Below are 19,746 nucleotides of genomic sequence, written 5' to 3' on the forward strand. Positions count from 1 at the left end.
CAGTTTAGTACGAACAATAGATTTTATAAATGAATAATTCCACCATTTCATAAAACGGAATTCTATAAAAGATCTTACAGCTACAATATAATAATAACATTTATAACTACTTATCCAACAATCTTAAAATACTAAGCTTTGGAAACTTCAAACGTCAAGTGTACCCACAATAGAATACTAAGTATATCCTTAGTTGTTAAACAACTACAACACACGAAACATGTTTTTTATTATTATTATTTTCTTTTGTCGTTTTTGTTCAATCTCCATTTCCTTTCCATAATATCAAATATGTATGTTAATCACTCTTCACATCATTATGTATACATATGTAGTTACTTTCATTCCACTTTGTTGTTTAGTTAATTAATTCCTATAGGAATTTACGAGGGAATTTGATTACTCTAAATAAATTTGATTATAGTCTAGATAAGTTGCAGGTCACGAAATTTACACGGACACGTTACTCAAAACGTCAGATTAAATTTGCGTTTGTGTATAAAAGGTACTACCACAGACAAAATAGTACTACCTATACCTATACCATACCAATACGCCAGTAAAAAGGGAGGACGACTATACTTGAGGTAAATATATTCTTTCGGGGTCACTCTCACTTGCATCACTCATAATACAGTATTGGCACCAACGAGGGACTTTTATCACATTTCGGCTTGAAGGTAGGTAACCCAATTCTTACAAATTAAAGTTACTGTTTGTGCCATGTGTTAATGAAGTGCGAATACATTAGCATCTTCCACACTGCTTAGGTGATTACAACTGACATTGTGATAAGATACTTCAAATGCCTTTTAGTCAGTTCAGAAGCTATAGTAGGTACGAGTATTCACAATTTAAAGAATTACCCTTGACTCTGTTTGCTCAAGGCAAGGTTATGGCTCGCCTGTAAAGCAGACAAGGTTCTCAGCATCCTTTCCTGATATAAAAGGAATGCAATTATTTCACTCTAATGCTGCCACATAGTGAGCTGAGACACGTGTGTGATTGTTTGTCGTTACGATACAATTTCTGATACAACATTCTTAAACACTGTAAGTAATAAAAATAGGCAACCTTACCTCTGTTTTACTTACTAGTGAACTAATTTACCCGAAAAATAGTTAACTACTACCCGCCGGGTACACACTCGTCATCTCCTTTTCTCAGATTTTCAAAATCAAACCGCTTGATGTGGTGTTACTCAACTTACCCTTTCACATTTCATTTACCTACCCACACGCGCATTATGCTTTTTTCTAAACTAAAATAGAAAAATGCACCAAGAAATTTAGATTGGGTATCATAGCTTGGTTACGGTCGATTTAATCAAATATCGTATCTTTGCCTGGTTCCGCTTCATGAAACACATCGCACATTACGATTAGGTAAATAATATGTTAATTACATTTTGCTTTTACAACCTCATTTGGCCATGCTGGTCTGGTAATGCAGAGTATGGGCCTATGGGGAAATGCCAAAAAATAATCTAGCTCTTAGTCAGCTTTCTTAATGCTATGCGAGGTGTGACATTTTTCAAATCAGATTAGAAATTATCTGTAGCGTGAACTATTAGTAAAACTGTCATTGATATTGCATCACAGGAATAAAATGCAGTTAATTTTATGCCATTTCACATAGGCACAATTTTCAGAAAAATTAATGGCTCCTTTATGAGTTAAATTTTAATTAGTTATGTCACACTTACTGCATGTTTATCGAGGCTATCGTTAATGTTAACACATCCTTGCTCGTACGTGTGCCTCGACAGTACTCTCTTTTGCAAATGCTCAAGTCACAATTATTCTTACCAGAATACCTAATTAAACATGATTGTTATTACTGTCGCGTTAGTCATAAATTGTATTATATGGTAATTATTTTTGTAACAAGTGCTCCCTGCTTTTTTTTAAATATTTGCCCGTGTGCGACAAGAACTGTTTAGTTCCCAGCTTTTAACTATTCGATTTGCTAGTCAGCTAGTTTCTATTTCTTTATAATATTGCTTTATAATAGAAAATACACTAAATGTATATAGTAGTGCGGCCTTGTTTATTCAAATTACAATAAAAGACAAAAAAATGAGTAAGTACGAGTATAATTGTTTGAGAGGTGTCAAACGACTAGCTTATTATCGGAGACTACTGACTGTAATGAGAATGTAAGTTTAAACAAGTTTGTAAGTAGGTATATAATGGATATTCAATGAGATCTATTAAATATTAATATAAAATAGTTTTAACCTAAGGATTAACTCATTAGTTTTGATATATACAGTGAGTTTTTTAAATGCGAACATACGATTTTGTATGCAATGCAATTTCCCTATGTTCGATATTTAAAACAAGTTAAAAAGTAATCGTAAACGATTCATATAAAGCGCATTTCCACTTGCATTCATTTCCCATTTGTAAGATGCAACTTCTGTTAAAATCGTAAAAATCCGGCCACAAATATGAAAGATAGCGTTGCACATGGGCAATCCATTTTGACGTGCTACTTCAATTTCAGTTTATAAGAAGAATTTCATTTCAATACCTTTCTAAATAAGAACATTGGAACTGCGCATGCGCAAACCTAAATTTTGAAACTAATATTAGATTTTCCTTTGTTCCAAGCGCCTAAGTATCAAATTTCACTTAAATGCTTCCATAGAAAAAAAAGTTGGCACTAAAACCAAATTTTGAAATTGGCGTTATATTTTCATTTATTCCAAGTGCCTATGTATCAAATTTCATTTAAATGCTTCCATAAATAAAAAAATTGGCACTGCGCATGCGCAAAACCAAGTTTTGAAATTAGCGTTAGATTTTCATTTATTCCAAGTGCCTATTTATTCAATTTCATTTAAATGCTTCAGTAAATAACGAAGTTCGGTTTATAAAATGGTCGAGATGCGAAAAGGCCATAACGAACCAAATAGCGAAAAAAGTAGAACAATAGCTCTTAAGATAAAGAACTAGTAGCGTCTCATAGAACGAGAGGACGGACGGACGGACGGACGGACAAAGTGGCCACAATAGCGCATTTTTTTTATTTTTGTGGAAATGCGCTAAAAAAACGCGTCAATCTATTAGATGTGCGCGGTTCACATTCGCACCAGCAAAACGCGCAACTTGCGTAACTATGAACAGCAACGGTTTCTCGTTTTGATGATGAATAGCAATCGGTACGATTTTTTTAAAGAATGTAAGGCCATGTTATAGCAACTTTACTCTTTCTTAAATTTACAACAACTTGACCTCACAGGGCACGTGCTGATCCCACAATTCATTGTGAACCAACCAAACACCTTTAATAATAATAATAATAATGTGTATTGCGAAAAACACAAATGGTAGGAGTTCAGCCAAAGCTGTTCTTCCACTCCACCAGCAAGTACAGATAAATTAAACTAACTTAATTTTAAGTGCAATATAAAAAGAAAGAAGATAAACTATAATACCAGAAAGATAACTTACAAATAATTTTAAATATATGTAAATGAAATAGTTAAGTATAATATCGTTGAGTCAAAGTTATTCATGTAAAAATTTCGGAAAAATGATGCCTTCCTCCAACATTTTCGAGATATTCACAATTCAGTTTTCACATCGCCACTCGCCAGTAGATGTGTCTTGTCTATAAGATCTTTGCAGATATTTGCATCACTTGTCCAATATGAGTGCCCTCTTCCGGCACTTCGTTTTCAAGATATTCGCTTCGATTTCACCAATAGATATGTCTCGTCCAGTTTTGACATCACCAATGGATATATTTCTTCCAGACGTCCTCAATCGTTCTTTCAAGAACCTCAACTCGGAAAATAATTCATGCCCCCCCCCCCCCCCCAATAATACAGCGAAATTTGATGGGCGTCTGGCACAAGGTAGGACCATTCCCCTAAAAGTAATTCAAAACGGCAGTCGGCAGAAGTGGGTCCGGACGAACGGGCGGACAAATCGCATACAGTACCTAGTACATTTTTAGTGCATTTTTTAAGAATTAAAAGAAATGTGCTATTGTTTGCGTTTTGACTGTCCGGTCGTCCGGACCCACTTCTACCGTTTTTAACTACTTCTAGGGGAATGGTCCTAGAGTCCTGGAATTTTTTGCAGTAGGTAGCTTATATCTTGAAGGTGTGTCGGACGGCCATCAACTTTCGGTGTCTGAAAGCCCCCCCCCCCCCTACGAATTATTTCCTGTAATGCTGTTTTTGAAAGTGCGTAACTTTTACAAAGGGCAAGCTAATGGTCTGAGATTTTGCATGGGGAACACATGTTCTACCCTTCATGGTATTCTCTAATGAAGTTTCATCGAAATAAATTGGTTTGTACAAACTATAACTTTCCCGTGCGGGGGGGGGAATTAATTTTATCTTTCATTGTATTCTAATATTAAAGGTCTCGACGAAAGGAACCGTTTTCTACGAACTACTGCCCTTCTTTCTGTTCTCAAAGTACGGAGTGGAGGGGGGAGGGAGTGGAACTAGGTTTATCCTTCATGGTACTCTTATGAAAGGTCTCAACGAAAGGAATTAATTTCTACCAACCATAGCCCTCCTCCTCGACCTCTTATCGTGATCTGGTATATTCCCTTATACTTACCTCAAGAACGGATTGTCGGAAGAGGGTACTCACAAAGGGCGATTGAGATGTCTGCAAGAAATATATCCATTGGCGATGTCAAATCAAAAGCTATTTCGGTTAAAAAAATGCACTTTATCTGCACAAGAGTTGTGCACAATTTATACTTGTATTTAGTTTTTGGCTCAGGTTCTATTTTGCCGTCTCCACTCTTCTCTATCCACTGCCTTTTTTTTTCATATTCACGTATCCTCTCCCCGCTTTCAGCTTCACTTGTCTCCTTCCTCTTTTCCTTGTACCCTCCACGGCTCCTTGGATCATATCTTTCAGCAAACTAGTCCCTCATGACTAAGCCACACCTTTTTTCTCTCTCAAAATTGTGTTATACAAAGATCTTCCTTTTCCTATTCTATCTAGTATCTGTTCGTTCCTAATCCTGTCTGAAAGGATTCTTCCCTACATCCACATTTCCGTAGCTTCCATTTTATTAACGATCCTCGAGATCGTTTCTTTTATAATTCTTGTTACCAAGAACATATGAATGTCCGGTTTTCTGTGTTAGTAAATATTCCTTAAACCTCAGGTAACTATGCAAATTAAAAAAATGGCGCATGCGCAACCCAACTTTTGTATTTGCACAATCCCAATTTTTTTATCTGTTAAGATATTTACACCTCAAATAAAAGTAAAACTAATGCCGATTCAAAAATTTGTTTTACAAGCTATGCTGATCTGGTGGAACAGAATCAATCCCTTAACGGTGTGTTGTAAAAATAATGTATCTGCTAAGATCTCGAGGGTCGTTCGGTATTCAGTTGTATCGGATTTTGTTAATGCTTTTTAATTAATAATGTGCTAATGTTTGCGTTTTGTCCGTCAGTCTGTCCACCTGTTCCACTTTTGCGGGTTTGAACTACTTTTAGATAACTTGTTCTAGAGCAATAGCCTTGAAGGTGTGCTAGATGCACGAACTTATAAATTAAGATGGACTGCTGATCAAACAGTTGCATAGAGGTAGAAATGGCCCTAGCATGGGCGCCGCCATGATGTGCACATCATGCTTGTTTATTTAATTAGTTGATTTGAATTTCGCGCCAAGTGAGTGCACATCATGGCGGCCCCCATGTAGGTGCCATTTGTTAGTTCAGCATTGGCAGTCCATCTTAATTTATAAGTTCGTGGCTAGATGGTACATTTTGCTGTCTTAAAGGGGATCACCCCCTCAATAATTTCGCTATTTCTGAAAATATAACAATGATATAACGTGGACGACGTGCCACGACTAATAGTCTCAGGTCTTGTATACGCATGCCTCTTGTGGATCCAAGTAAAACTTTTGAAAATGGGGGGTAAAAACACGTTCTCATTGATAGGAATTGGTTTCTAAGAAAGTATACATTTTCCCTGCGATTCCTTTTTTAAACAATAATAATAATAGTACTTATAGAAATCATCTGAGCAAGTTTTTTTATCAATTCGATGATGTACTACGTACTTCTTTATGGGTTTCGAATCAATGCATTTGGACAATTTATGAATACATTAAAATTTCGAAATAAATAACACATTATTATGGCCACGTTTTTCTCTCTACAAGAGAGTGCTAGTTTCAAATTTTAAATCCGACGTTTCCTCTCCGTCAAATAACACAAAAATTAAAAATCACTTCCATAAGAAAAAACAAAGTTGATGATGATTGACTGGAGACGAAACGTCAAACTTAAAATTTAAAAGTAGCATCTTGTAGAGGGACAAAAGTGACCATAATGTGTCATTTATTTTGAAATATCTTTTTAAATAACTTCAGTAAAAAATAAAAACGATTTTGTAAAGTTTCGGTATTTTCCAGATATCTCAGAAAGTAGTAGGAATTTTTTAAGTTTCAAAACTGCATTTTGTTAAGCAACAAAATACGCAACTTTGCCAAATTTAAACTACCTACCTATCTCATACAGTTCCCGAAATCCCCATGGTGGCCCTCGAATTTGAATCACCCTGTATAGGAGCACCGAGCAGGTGATTATTATATCTTTCTTATGGTTTAGGGTGCTACAGACATTTAATTGATAAGCAATTTTTAAATTAGACACGCGGGTTGCCAAAATTATAAGAGACTCTTAATTTACTAGGTTCGTAAACAATCGTAACGAAATTTAAAAATAATGGATTATGGCCGGAGCAAATGGCGATATGAATATGTGTTGAATATTTTTAAATCGTTAGAATTTAGACACGAAAAAAACATGAAAGTGGTCTGTTGTCAGAATAGTAAAAAAAGTACTCGTGGGGGATCGAAGGGACTTCAGCGCATGTTTGTGTGGCAGATCAGTAGTCTATTGACCAGTTTTGACTCCACCATCAAAAAGATCTTGTCGAGTGTTACCACATTCCCTTTCTTGGTACCCACTTCAGACGCGCCGTTCACCCGCAAATCTCGTTTGAAATTTTGGCTTTGGACAAAACTGTAGAAGAAGATAGGAAAAATCACCATGGTAGTATAAGACGCTGGGGGATGGCGCCCTGATGTATAATAGGATTAAACTCTTCAGAACCTGCTGCACTGTCAAAGTTATTCAATATTTCAATTGACCACATTGAGATATGGCGCATCTGTTATAACTATTGGAACAGCGCAACAAGGAAATGCTGTAAAATTGAAGAAAAATTTATCACAAATATAGTCTTTCGAGGATAGCTGTCGCCACTCGAAAAGTACGATAAGTTCGCAGTAGGATTAAAAACTTTACAAGGACAAAGCAAGCACTTTTTTTTTCAAACTGTTGACAAAAAAAGAGTTCTGTGCAAGGATTAATTCCAGACGTCGGAAAATCCCGACAATATCTTACTGATGGTGGAGTTAAAACTTTAAACGCGAAGTGCGAGTAAACGGGACGTCGGAAGTGGGTACCGACAAAGGGTTTTTCTTACGGTGGTAGTCCCCGACAAGATCTTATTCATGGTGGAGTCAAAACTGGCTAATAGAATACTAATCTGCCACACAAAAAAGCGCTGTCCCTTATCGAAGGGACTTGTAGTGAGAAATGAACCTTCAGCTTTCAGTGCTAAGATTTCGTTCCTCAGTCAGATGGATGGACTGGACAAAGCTCTATAAATAGCACACTATCCACTTTGAGACATGTTATGTTTATGTTTTTATATCCCAATGATGATTATTGCTTAATATTTATAGCGTAAAAATAGGAAGTATGCTAATCATATGTAGAAATGTAGGTAGATGGAAACATTGACCTTATTCCACTATTTGTTCAGTACTGTGACGTTTCCATAGTGACTTGTTTTCTGCAATCTCACTTATCAGTTATCGGTACAATTAGTGACTATGACTTGGCCATTGCGTTTAAAAATGCACTTATATGAATCCCGTAAGTGTACCGCGGTAATCCTTATCGTACGATCACCCAACTTATTGTTGATTTGTTATGTGTGGCTTTGACATTCCTATTTATTTCTTCTTTTCAGATACAATGTCGTCATTGGTATTCATACTAGGATTTTTAATGTTTAGTCACTACTCGTCGGGTCAGATTTACACACCGACTATTAATCTAATTGACGACACCAATTATCACATCGCCAATTTGCAAAGCATCGTCCGATCAAGTGAAGGATTAGCGCATCCCGTAGTTGTCGAAAACGCAGCGAGAGAGGCCCAACTCCCTAAGGAACTGTTAAATCCGTTTTATAAAAATCCCGCAATTGCGGCCGGTTTGGCAAAAGAATCGTTGATCACAAACAAGGAGTTTGCGGTGTTCAATCGAGAAACCGAACAGATTCCACGATCGGAGGTATTGAAGATTTTCAATCGAGCTGGATTTTTTAGAAACAGAAGAAGGTGAAAGTTAGATTATACTGTAAATTAATAAATATATGTAAATGTGTCTGCGATTTTAATTGCCCCTACCATAGACAATATAATATAGATATGTTGTCTGTGCCCCTTACAAAGTGCATTATGTGGTAATTGCGGGCAATAACCTTGGGGGTTAAGGTCTGAAACACCCGTTATTTACCAAGATGATATGGTAAAAGAGACACTTTAGGATAAAAGATACCAACGTTGTAATCTTATCACTGAAATGACATTTTGCACTGCAGGTATACGCATTAAGGCAATATTTTAAAATTGGCTGTAAAGGTGCGTTTCTAGGAAAATTCTTAGGCCAGAGACAATGGAAGATACCTGTTAAGAATGTTGTCGGTATCTTGACATAGTAAAGCATAGGCAAGTTATATAAATTTTGACAAACCTACCGCTACCCTAAGTTAAGTTGGAATTGTTTATTTCACAACTATCTTCCTTGCCTTCTGTTATTGGAAAAACACATTAGGATTATTCGTGCTTCCTTTACGTAAAAGTAATTGCTCTCTGTGTTTCTAAAATAACCCATATTCAATGGTCTGTAAGTTCTGAGCAGACATTTAGTTCTCTTGATGAAATACCAATCAATAACTTTCTTTTTTTAATTAATAAATATATGACACTATAATAAAATGTAAGTTCGAAAAATGCATTGAAGAAATACCAAGGTCTAAATTCAGAAATCGATATTTTGAGCTGCTATACTTGTTTCATAAATTATCATTAAAAAATGATGAATGAGTGTTTTTCATATGCAGTTTAGTATCATCATAGATGTAATAGTATTAAATCTCTGGTATCATGTACCGTGTGTCCTATATTGGTTGAGGCTGCAATGTATTTAGGCTGATTTTAAAGCGGTTTCCGCGACCATGTGCCACTTTTTTGCTACACTTTTAATAGCACAAACAAAATCAATCTAGCTACGTTTTAGTTTCTGAGATACAGGCTGACTTGTAAGATAGAAAACACATAAAAACTGCTTATTTTAGATATTTGTACGTAAAATCCAGGGGCGCAGTCTACAAAAATTTTGCTCCACCTATTCTGAGATCAATATCATCAATGCAACACCCTATATAATTGAACGTAATTTTTTTTGCATTCTTTTTCCTGATTTCATTGATGTATCACAACCTATATTTTTTTTTTAATTTTAGCCATGAATCAAAAATGAAAACCTTATTTTGTACTATTTTTAAATAGTAGGCCATGGAGTCATTGAAATTTTATTTTGTTTATTGCATCCGTGGTAACTGTCATTTCAAAAATTTGAAAAATATGCTAGAATATGAATTAATTATAGAAAAATTATAAGTTGTGATATATCATTGCAATCAGGAGAATGAATACAAAAAATTGACGTTATAGATATACATTGCGTTAAAAAAACAACTTACAATACCAATACAACTCTGGTAGTAACTTAATAAGGTATGATAACATCCCAAAAAGTCAAACTCTTCGTTTTTACCTTGTATCTCAGAAATTTTTATCTTTAAAAACAGCTGAGATACACTGCAATCTTAACAAAAATAAGACACACAGTATGACGGCATACCTACAGCGTTTTATCCGTAACTAAGAGAAAGCATTGCATTCTGCTGTGCCCTTAACGGAAAAGCACAAAAAGTGACCATGCACAAATTGAGACAAAATTAATTCGTGCGCATCAAAGCCATTGCCAATTTTTCGCCGAAATAAAGATTTGTTATATGTACTTACGTATTGAACTAACAAGAAAGAAATACAAGTGTAAACAGTTTGTTTCTGTGCATCAAATATGAACTAATGGAAATTTTGGAAGAAGCCTTTCTTACTATTTTGATAAGGGCCTACATCTATTAAATAAGTTTTCTGCGACCTTCTAGTGCTAAGCTGTCCTCCCTCACCAAAGGCACAAATGGACTGAACGGCGCACTGACAAGCGCATCATTTGTCTAAAAAATGTGTTAAAATTACACAATCTACAAAGTATCATTTCAAATCATGCGCTCCTATTTTTATCTAAGGAAACAAGATCCATGCTGGCATAACGCATGGAGGAGCAAACAAGGTAATTAAAGTACAGTAGATGCAGATTATCCGTGCTCCATGGGACCAGATGTAGCACGAAAAATTGAAAAGCACCAATAATCCAAATTCATATTTATTTCTTACATATGAAAGTATTGTATACATGTACTACTAAAAAGGACAAAATACAGAAAATTTTTTATACAAGAAAATTTGTACTTCAAATATCCAAACATAAATGGCACTGGCACTGATGAATAAACTTTGGAAGAAAAGTAGATATTTTTAGATAGCTATCGTTTTGCTATGTAAAGTTCAAAAGCGTAATTTCAATTAACGGAAATCACGGCACGGATAATTCGCTGCGCGTATAACCTGCGCACGGATAATCGGGGTTCTACCGCACTACTACAACTACTACAAGTAGATAGATACTGCAAATGGAACTGCTATATGTTGTTGGTGGGTGTTTTAACGTACCACTACAAAAGAGAATTATTTCTTCTGTACAACTCTTTTTCAAAACAAGAAAAAAAGTTAAAGTTACCTAGACTTTAAACATCCTTATTTGAAAGAATATTATGAGTTTACTCTACTAATAAGGAAAATCATCACTAATAAGCACCTACATACAAGCGTACCTCAAGGGTCCCTACAAGGTCCAATCTCATTTCTTTTTTACATGATGATCTCTAACTCTACTTGGACGAAGAAGCAAACTGGTCTGCACGCAGATGACACGTGACACGAAATTATGGATTTGTCACTTTCACCTCTAGATACAAAATTTTGTTGAGATTAAAGCCGTTATAGGTATGTATTATTTTGTGCTGTTAAAAGTCAAGAAAATTTTTTTTCACATATAATATAATACACTCTGTAGTATGTAGTCAGAAAAAAATTCTGAATTAGATTCTGGGGGACCATCTCGGGGCCTAAAAACGTTTCCTATAACTGCACTATATAGGGCGTTCCTAAATATGATGTAAATACGAAAGGGGAACAACTGGCCTATTTCAGGACTAAAACATACATAGGTCCGTAAACAGATCTATAGGGTGTTACAATTTCAAAATTTTTAAGTGGTTTCTTTATATCTCCTGCAGTAGTTAGCTAAATGAAAGTAACATTTTTATGGATTATCTCTTGTTTTTTAAAATTTTTTTAATTCAATTTTCGACTTTTCGATTTCGATTATTATTTAATTTACCTTTATACCTCAAAATATATTCAAAAATTTCAAAATTCATTTTCAGTTCCTTTTAACTGAAAAACAGCGTGTAATTATTAGTGACAATCATCAGTGACAAATTCTAATGTGATTCCTGTAGGTGTTTATGAATCTTTATTGCAAAATTGTCTTATTTTAATTTAAGTTTTTTTTGTTATACTCTGATATCTATTTTTTTCTGATATTATGTCTACTTTTCTAACGGAGGTTCAGTGGAAGAACAATAATATTCTGAACTGTGCTTCAAGATTGTATTTTCCTATGTTTTGTTTGTTTTATCTAATCTGTGTATCTTTTATATCTTGCACGGCAGGAAAAGACAATAAAGACCTTTATTATTATTATGGTCGCTGTTTCTTGTGAGAACTCAGGTCTAGCCTGGTTAATTAATCGCACGGATTAAAATCAAGTAACGATTAGTATCTGTGTCTGTGTCTGGTGCAGTGTTATGTAGGGTCCTTAAAAAAAAACCACGTGTATTGGCAATCTAGGGATAGTATGTAATTCATACTTACCAACATAGGTATTGGATGGGCGGGCACAATAGCCAACGCTATCAAGAAAGAGGAAAACAGAACAAAACAAAACAGAATCATTATAATAATTCCTGCTGTGTTTCTGCGAAGAAGGAGTTTTGTGTTTTTTAACTGTGAAAGGACGTGTAACTTTATTGGGTGGACCTGTCTTTGTGGTGCATGTTGTGTTACTTGTATTTATGGTGTTTTGTTTCTGAGAAGAAGGAGTATTGTGTTTTTTAACTGTGCTGGGGCGTGTAACGTTATTGGGTGGACCTGTCTTTGTAGTGCATGTTGCGTTACTTGTATTTATGGTGTTTCTTTGTTCTTGAGGTTGTATTTGTGAGGTTGCTTGGGTTTTTGGTGGGGATATTACAGTATGTTGTGAGCTAGTAGTGCTGTTAAGGTTGTTGCGTTTGGGTTGAGTACGAGTGGGTTGTGATAACGTGGTGTGTTTCTGCGAAGAAGGAGTTTTGTGTTTTTTAACTGTGCTAGGACGTNAGTGTATCTCTATGTTCGTTATAATTTGTATTTTGTTCTCGTGTGGTGTGATTGTTTAGTTTTGTAGTTATGTGTTGTACTTGTCGTGTTAGTTTTGAAGAACGAGTTCCTTGTATGTATTGTGTAATCCGACCTAAGTCACGTCTGATGTCATCGATGCGAGTTATCAGGCGTTTTTCCCAGGCCGGGGGTGTGCGTTTTTTTGTTGTGTGCTGTTGTTTGTTTATTGCTATTCCTGCACCGTTGCATCTAGAAACTGCAACCGCACCGCAATACACAACAAAGTGTAGTTGATGTAAGCTTGTGTTATCGTTAATGTAATTTGGTAAAATGTGATCATTTAGTGTTTTTGAGAGTGTGCGTAATTTTGTAGTGTGACTTTGTTTAGGTATTCGTGGTCTTTGTGTTGGGTCAGTGTTTGAGAATTCTAACAATGCATTGTCGAATTCTTTTTGAAGGGATGTGAGTGTTTGGTTCGTGTGATTATTTGTATCTATCGATGGCTGCAGTGTCGCAAATGTCTGTATTTCAGAGTTGTTTAGAACGGATGTATTATCTTGTACGGCGAGTGTGTTGTTTGTGTTGAGTAGTGCTTCAATTTCGTGCCTGATTTGTTCCTGTGTGTCTAATGTAAGGAGTGTATTTTTAATGATAACTCTACGTTGGTCTGCAATGCGTTGTTTTGTTAAGTGTGCTAAATGTGGGTATTGTGTAATGAACGCGTGATATAGTTTACCTCTGTATGCTGTCCTGTCCGTTTCCATCTTCGTGATCTCCAGATACGTACCGAAAATGAAGCGATTCATCCCTTCGTCCCATTTCATACGTCTTTTGGAGGTTTCCTTTGCACTGGTCCCATCCACAGGCGGTTGAGAAGCAGGCACAAAGGTTTCTTCTTGGTCGTCCTCTTCAAGTGGTCGTTGTCGTCTTCGTGGTCTTCTTTCGGCTGTAAAGGTTTCGGGTATCCCGACGAGCGGCCGCCTGATCACCAACTCGTCACTATCGGCTCGCATGCTGCAACGCCCAGCGATAGCTCCAGACGTGCCCTGACGCTCCTCAGGTAGCGGCATTTTTCCGAGGCTTTGTTATTATTATTATTATTATTATTATTATTATTATCAATTTGTAAACATTTTTAGTACCTATGGATTATTCAACTGCAGCAAGAGTTCCGAGTGGGTTATTTCACTATTTGTGTTTTATACTTATACATATGGCGTTATGGTTATCATTTCCAATATCTCCGATGGTTGCATTGAATAGCGGAATGTATGAAATTGTTTCATGTAGACATGTACGTTGTTATTAATAACATTTGCTATGTCACCACATATATAAACGAAACTGAACGGTTTTCAACTACATTTTTGAGTTATGTCGAAATTTTTAGCAAATGCACAGAATAAGCTGTATTGTGTAACGTAAATGAAAAACCGGACTATCTTGAATATTTGGCATAATCCAAAACAGTTTCGTTTTATATTACCTATCTGTATTCTGTATTGATGTATGTACGCGTCGGCTGTTTACTTGTGTGGCGTAGTATAGGATTTGTATGCGATCAAACAGAGATGCCGTCGAGTCACCTTCGGAATTTTTGTTTAGGTACAGGGCAAATCATATTTAACTTGAACTTACAAAGGCGACTCGACGTCATTTTTGATCCCGCGTGATGTGAAAACCGTAATGCTCGAACTGGACTTCCTAATTATGTTAGAGGCAAGTTCAATTTTCCTAGTTCTCTAACTGGAAAAATCAGGAAAAAAAATGATCATCCTTTTGCAGTAAATTTTGCTTGGAAATTATAAAATCGAAGAGTACGCTTACATTTGCCATTTCAATTTGATTGTTTCTTACGTTAGGTAGTATTCCCAAAATATTCATTCACCGCTACGAAATGGCGAAATTGTACATCCACAATTAAAATAAATGGTAAATCCATTGCCTTTAACTTTTTTTGGATTTCTTTTCTCCGTTCTAGAATTAATGCAGGATGCAGATGATAATATTTTTTCCGAATATACATACCTATTTCCAACAAAAAACCTCTAAAATCATCAGAGATTTAGAATTATTATATGAATAGAATCCTACGCTCTTGTCGCGCTTGTTACCACTCACCCAAGCGCAGTTTGTAATTAAATCTTTATATCTAAAGTAAATGGCTTTTACGGAAGGTGGAATGCAGCTAACATTTAATTATATAAAATGGTTTTTTGTTATTCCGTTGCCTTTAATGTAACAGAATCGCCCAGAATAAAAAAAGCATGGTGATAAATTATTTTTATCTCTGTCAATTATTCCGAAATATATTCGTTTTTTCGTATAATAGCGTCCTGTATTTACTTTTATATCATAAACAATAAGGGTTTTATGAGCAATCAATCTTGCAATTCCTGTTTGAAAAATTTTACAGTATTTTAGAAGGAAACTACCATTCATCAATTTGAAGGGTAAGTTCAGGTAAATTTCCTTAAGCGACAGGAGGGGTTGAAACGGTACAAAGATTATTTAAGCGGACGATTTTAGGCGCCAATAATATTTACAAATTGACATTTTGCTACGGTGTTCGGATCGATTGGAAACATAGGTGAGTAGCTACTCCTTTTGTGCTTTTTTTATTAGAATCGATACTTTTAGTCTAATCAATTCATTAAATTCCAGAGTGTGTTTTGAATTACTCATAATGACATTACAATTTTATCAATATTTAATTTAATAGGCCCGCCATAATTGTTTGAATTTTTTGTTGATTTATTAGATAAAATTAATTATTAAATATTGTGCCGTTTCTTGGCGGGGTGTATTAAATATCCTTAATTTTATATTAATGATGACTTTTTAGGATGAAAGGGTTGCACTTGATTGTGTTCATCGCATACCTAAGCTACGGCGTTGCTGAAACCGTATCCCAGCCAACACCTGGAGGAGTCCCAACTGCTCCACAACCAGTATACCAGCATCCAGATAAAAATGTGCCCTACATTCCACACGCAACATATCCATATGCGGAATCTTTTGAACCTAGTGCGTCGTACGAGGGATACTTAATGCCAAATTTGGTACAATATCCTCAATATGGCGAAGAAAATAAGTCGTCAGTAGCCAAAGTAAGTTTTACAGTAGGTACTTTTATCGAATTTTGATTAATTGTTATTGTAATTTACAGAGCAGTTTGGCCGTAATGTTAAAAATTCTGGCAAAAGTTGGATTATTTTTATTGGGAGGTGTAGCACTGCTGTTTGTCGGAGGAGCTTTTACTACTGCCGTTTGTTCACTTACTCCAATTTGCACAATAACGTTTAATGGATTTAAAGGGATTAACCATGAGAAAATGCGAGCCCTTGTGACACCTGAACGGGTAGCCAATGCCGCCGCTTTTGTAGAAAATGCCGTGGATAAGTATCAACGTTTGCAAAGGGCCATCAACGGGTAGAAATGTGCATTTTATAATTTAATTATTAATGTAATAATGTTGCTGCATTTTGTACAGTATTGAATAAACATTATGAAATTAAAAAAAGACAACATCCTCTAATTCCCAAAATGATTGCTTATTGTCATTTTAGTTGCACTAGTTCAATATCACAATGGCTCATGAATATGTAATTACAATTGGATTTTTTGCACAAACTACAATTACAAAAACTGCGCGAAAGTTAAGTGTGTAATTTATTTAATTAGCCAGTTCTCTGGCTATAATCTAAAGATAAAGGTTAACTTTTATTAGTTCACCTTTTCAAATCTGTATATGTATATACTATACAATATTTTTTTAGTAGGACCGCTAATTAACGTATCAATGGTAGCATTGAATATGGTAGGCAGAACCAAAGAGTAGGTATATAACGAAGTATACTCTTTGGTAGAACCATTGAATAACGAATCAGTGTAGTATGATGTTCGGTAGAACCATTGTATATGTAGAACTCTTCAATTCGAAGTGTTCAAGAGCACAAGTTCGAATAAGATTTCTAAATTATTTCCTATCAGAGAAAAACGAATGTTAGTACCTCTTTATCATATTTTCAAATTTTATTTCGGCTTGTAAGTACCATCATATTGATTACTTATTCAATGGTACCATTCCCTTATATCTTTCAATATAAAATTTGATATTCATCCATATTTTCACAACAGGTGATAGGCAACACATGATGCTAACTCTTCGTTTTAACTCCGTCATGCATGCAGGACCGTAGCTAGTAAGGAGGCCCCGCTCTTGAAAATTGCTTAATATGACGCAATATAGCATGCTCATAAATGATCATATACGGGGTGACAACGCCCTGCGCCACAGCCACCTCAACTGTTAAATCTTAAATAGTGACCCCCCCATGTGTGATACGTCGTTGGAAAGCTCTGAAAAAATGCTTCCCAACCATACCAAATAGCATTACATTTAGGTTAGTAATTATCGTGCAAACCAAAAAATAAACTAAACTAGTTGGGGTAGCTGGGGCGTAGGGGGTTGGAGGGGGTGCGTCGCCAACTATGTAATTGTGATTTCCCCTCCGAATTACCGAAACGGATTTTGATTTTTTAAAATATCTCGTTTATTTACTAAGACATGGGCTGGTAAGTTTTCAAATTGTCACCCTGTATAAAAAAATGTGCATTCGGAATTATGTTAAATATTAAAATTGGACTACCTCGTGGACTACAGTCAAAGAGTAACTAACTACAGTCACGATTGTGTCTAAATTATTTTCTCTGTGCAGGGTGGCCAAATTTGGTTGTTTGAAAAATAGAAACAGAAAAAAATTAACATTGCAGTCCCGATGTATTTTCTGAGATAAACTCTAGGTTGAAAACCAAACTAGCCTACAGTTTTTTGTTTTTGAGTTATAGGCAAACGATGCATTTTGTTCTTTTTTAAATAAAAGCCTATTTAATGTCTTTGTTGATTAAGTTGTCGGAAATGTGTTTGTTACAAATGATTGTTGCATAATCTACCGTTTTCAAAATAAGTATACCGGGTCACTTAAAAATGTTATCGTTTATTAAATGAAACACCCTATATATTTTAATCCAAACAGCCATCAGCATATTAAATTCTCTTTTCAAAACTAGCACACCAAGGATGATATTAAAAAATAAGATTCAAGTGATTCAAAAAATTGAAGATTCAAAAAGATTAAAAAAATGTTTTTAAAGATTAAAAAAGGTTCAAATAATTTCTTTAAAAACTTCTTTCTAATCTTTTTTAATTTGATCCTTTTAAAAGATGATGTTAGGCGCGATAATTCGTTTACCTGACCCCGTATACTTAATTTAAATTTTTTTAAATTTCGTTTTCAACATCGAGTTTACCTCAAAGTGTTTTCAAAATGTTATATGCCCAAAAAGAAGCGTTTAAAAAACGTACGAGCTGTATGCAACAGTTGCAGTGTTTCTTTGTTCGACTGCTGTGAATTTTCAACAATGGCGCGAATCAAAAAGCTACGAAGGTTATCGATGTCTCATAAAGGAATGGCTGATTTGATCTTTTTAGCCTTTGGATTTCTTCAAAAAGAACAAAAGAACGTCAACTGCTTTAAGTGGCGATATTAATCAAGAAAGTGTTTAGGATGAAGGATGGAGTTTAATAGTTTGTTAATTAAATGTCTAAGGTTTATTGTGCGTTTTCCTGTTAACCCAGGGGGTGAGGGCATAAATGATATACAAATAAATAAAAAATAAATAAATAAATAAAAAATAAAGAAAAACGAATTTCTTCAGCGGGTGGTATTTGCGCGGACACAGGAAATTATTTCGTCCGCCCGCTCTGTAGATTTATTGGGCCGCTCTTAATAATCAATCTGACTACGGCGCTGCATGCATGGACAGGGGGAGATACCCCTGTAAAAGTTAAAACTCCTACATAATTGGTAATCTAACAAAAGGAAGTGAACTTCATGACTCTCCCACTCGAGCCCACTCCCTTGGCAGAATTCTCGTAAACTAAACATAAGATATAGCCACAGTATATTATAGCAAAGAGTATTATAGCTATAGTCAAAGAGTATATAACCACAGATATGTATATCTGTGATATCACTAAACTAATCCCATCCCTGCAGTACTGTCTCTGTTCAATGAACACGGTAACCTTATTCGAAAAAAGGTCCTGCAGGTAGCAGGCGTATGCTATTAATATTCCAATTAGCAACCCCGTTGGTCATTATCTTTGACAAAGGGTGTATCTAATTAGCTAAAAAAATGTCTGAAAAAATTTCAAACCAAAAATAAAATATCCCTTCTACAGAAGATCTATAACCTACTTTAGCTTATGAACAAATACTGAGAAACAAATTGAGTGAAGGATTATTACTCAATGATACAACTACGAGTATAATGATAAACGTGTAAACAAATATAAGGAACGACTTCCTGGATATGGCTATTGCAAAACCAAATGTTGACACTGGCGTTACATTTGCTTCTATTCCAAGTGCTTCTGTATCAAATTTCATTTAAATACCTTCGTAAATAATTTAAAAAAGTTTGCAATTCGATTCATAAATGATCGAGATGCAAAAAGGGGGATTGTGCTGTGTATGTTGTAATGGATTAAACTCAACATTTGGAATTGCGTGTTGCATGGCTAGAGCTATGCCCATATTGAATTTCATGCAATTCGATTGATAAGTAACAGAGAAGTCAAAAGGGCGTTCCTTATTTTTTGACCTACATTGCCAATTTACGAAACAGACGTTATCGAGATATCGTGGTAACGTATATATACGGACGGATAGACACCGCTAAATTATAAACTCGCTAGGAGCTCGTTAATAATATGACAAATTGTGTAGATTTTCCTATGAGCGTTAACGGCGCCATATTATATTATATTATTAATTATATGGTGTAAAGTCAAAATTCAGTTTCTATACAGGGTGTAGAATTGGTTTACGCACCATATGTATTTCAATGGTAATTTCTTTATATCGAAATATTTTCTCCCCTAATTATTTTACAGCAAAGTTGTAAATACATTTTTGGTAGATTGTAAAATTCTGCGTCTATTGATGTGCCCATTTGTAGTTTTTTGTTGTGGGA

The 19,746-nt window shown here is 35.2% G+C and overlaps 2 protein-coding genes across 3 annotated transcripts; both read left to right on the forward strand.

The window, feature by feature from the left end:
• Window positions 1-1,911: 1,911 nt before the first annotated feature.
• On the forward strand, window positions 1,912-8,461 carry LOC116164311. 2 transcript variants are annotated; one of them, XM_031478466.1, is made up of 2 exons: window positions 1,912-2,082; window positions 8,043-8,461. In XM_031478466.1, exons 1-2 carry the CDS (start codon window positions 2,079-2,081, stop codon window positions 8,417-8,419), a joined length of 381 nt encoding a protein of 126 aa, XP_031334326.1. In that variant the 5' UTR covers window positions 1,912-2,078; the 3' UTR covers window positions 8,420-8,461. The 2 variants fall into 2 exon arrangements, with proteins under 2 accessions (XP_031334326.1, XP_031334324.1); XM_031478464.1 differs by lacking the exon at window positions 1,912-2,082 and adding an exon at window positions 7,815-7,945.
• A 6,754-nt stretch (window positions 8,462-15,215) lies between these two features.
• LOC116164008 lies at window positions 15,216-16,141 on the forward strand. Its single transcript, XM_031478135.1, has 3 exons — window positions 15,216-15,295; window positions 15,551-15,815; window positions 15,875-16,141. Exons 2-3 carry the CDS (start codon window positions 15,552-15,554, stop codon window positions 16,139-16,141), a joined length of 531 nt encoding a protein of 176 aa, XP_031333995.1. The 5' UTR covers window positions 15,216-15,295; window position 15,551.
• The last annotated feature ends 3,605 nt before the right edge of the window (window positions 16,142-19,746 follow it).

Source organism: Photinus pyralis, unplaced genomic scaffold (genome assembly GCF_008802855.1).
Source record: "Photinus pyralis isolate 1611_PpyrPB1 unplaced genomic scaffold, Ppyr1.3 Ppyr1.4_LG2, whole genome shotgun sequence".
In the NCBI taxonomy this organism is placed as follows: Eukaryota; Metazoa; Arthropoda; class Insecta; order Coleoptera; family Lampyridae; genus Photinus; species Photinus pyralis.

Coding starts and splice junctions, on each gene's coding strand:
- LOC116164311 (XM_031478464.1), top strand. CDS start 7,903: ATGACTTGGCCATTGCGTTTAAAAATGCACTTATATGAATCCC. Junction 7,946..8,042: donor AATGCACTTATATGAATCCC/GTAAGTGTACCG, acceptor TCTTCTTTTCAG/ATACAATGTCGTCATTGGTA.
- LOC116164008 (XM_031478135.1), top strand. CDS start 15,552: ATGAAAGGGTTGCACTTGATTGTGTTCATCGCATACCTAAGCTACGGC. Junction 15,816..15,874: donor ATAAGTCGTCAGTAGCCAAA/GTAAGTTTTACA, acceptor TGTAATTTACAG/AGCAGTTTGGCCGTAATGTT.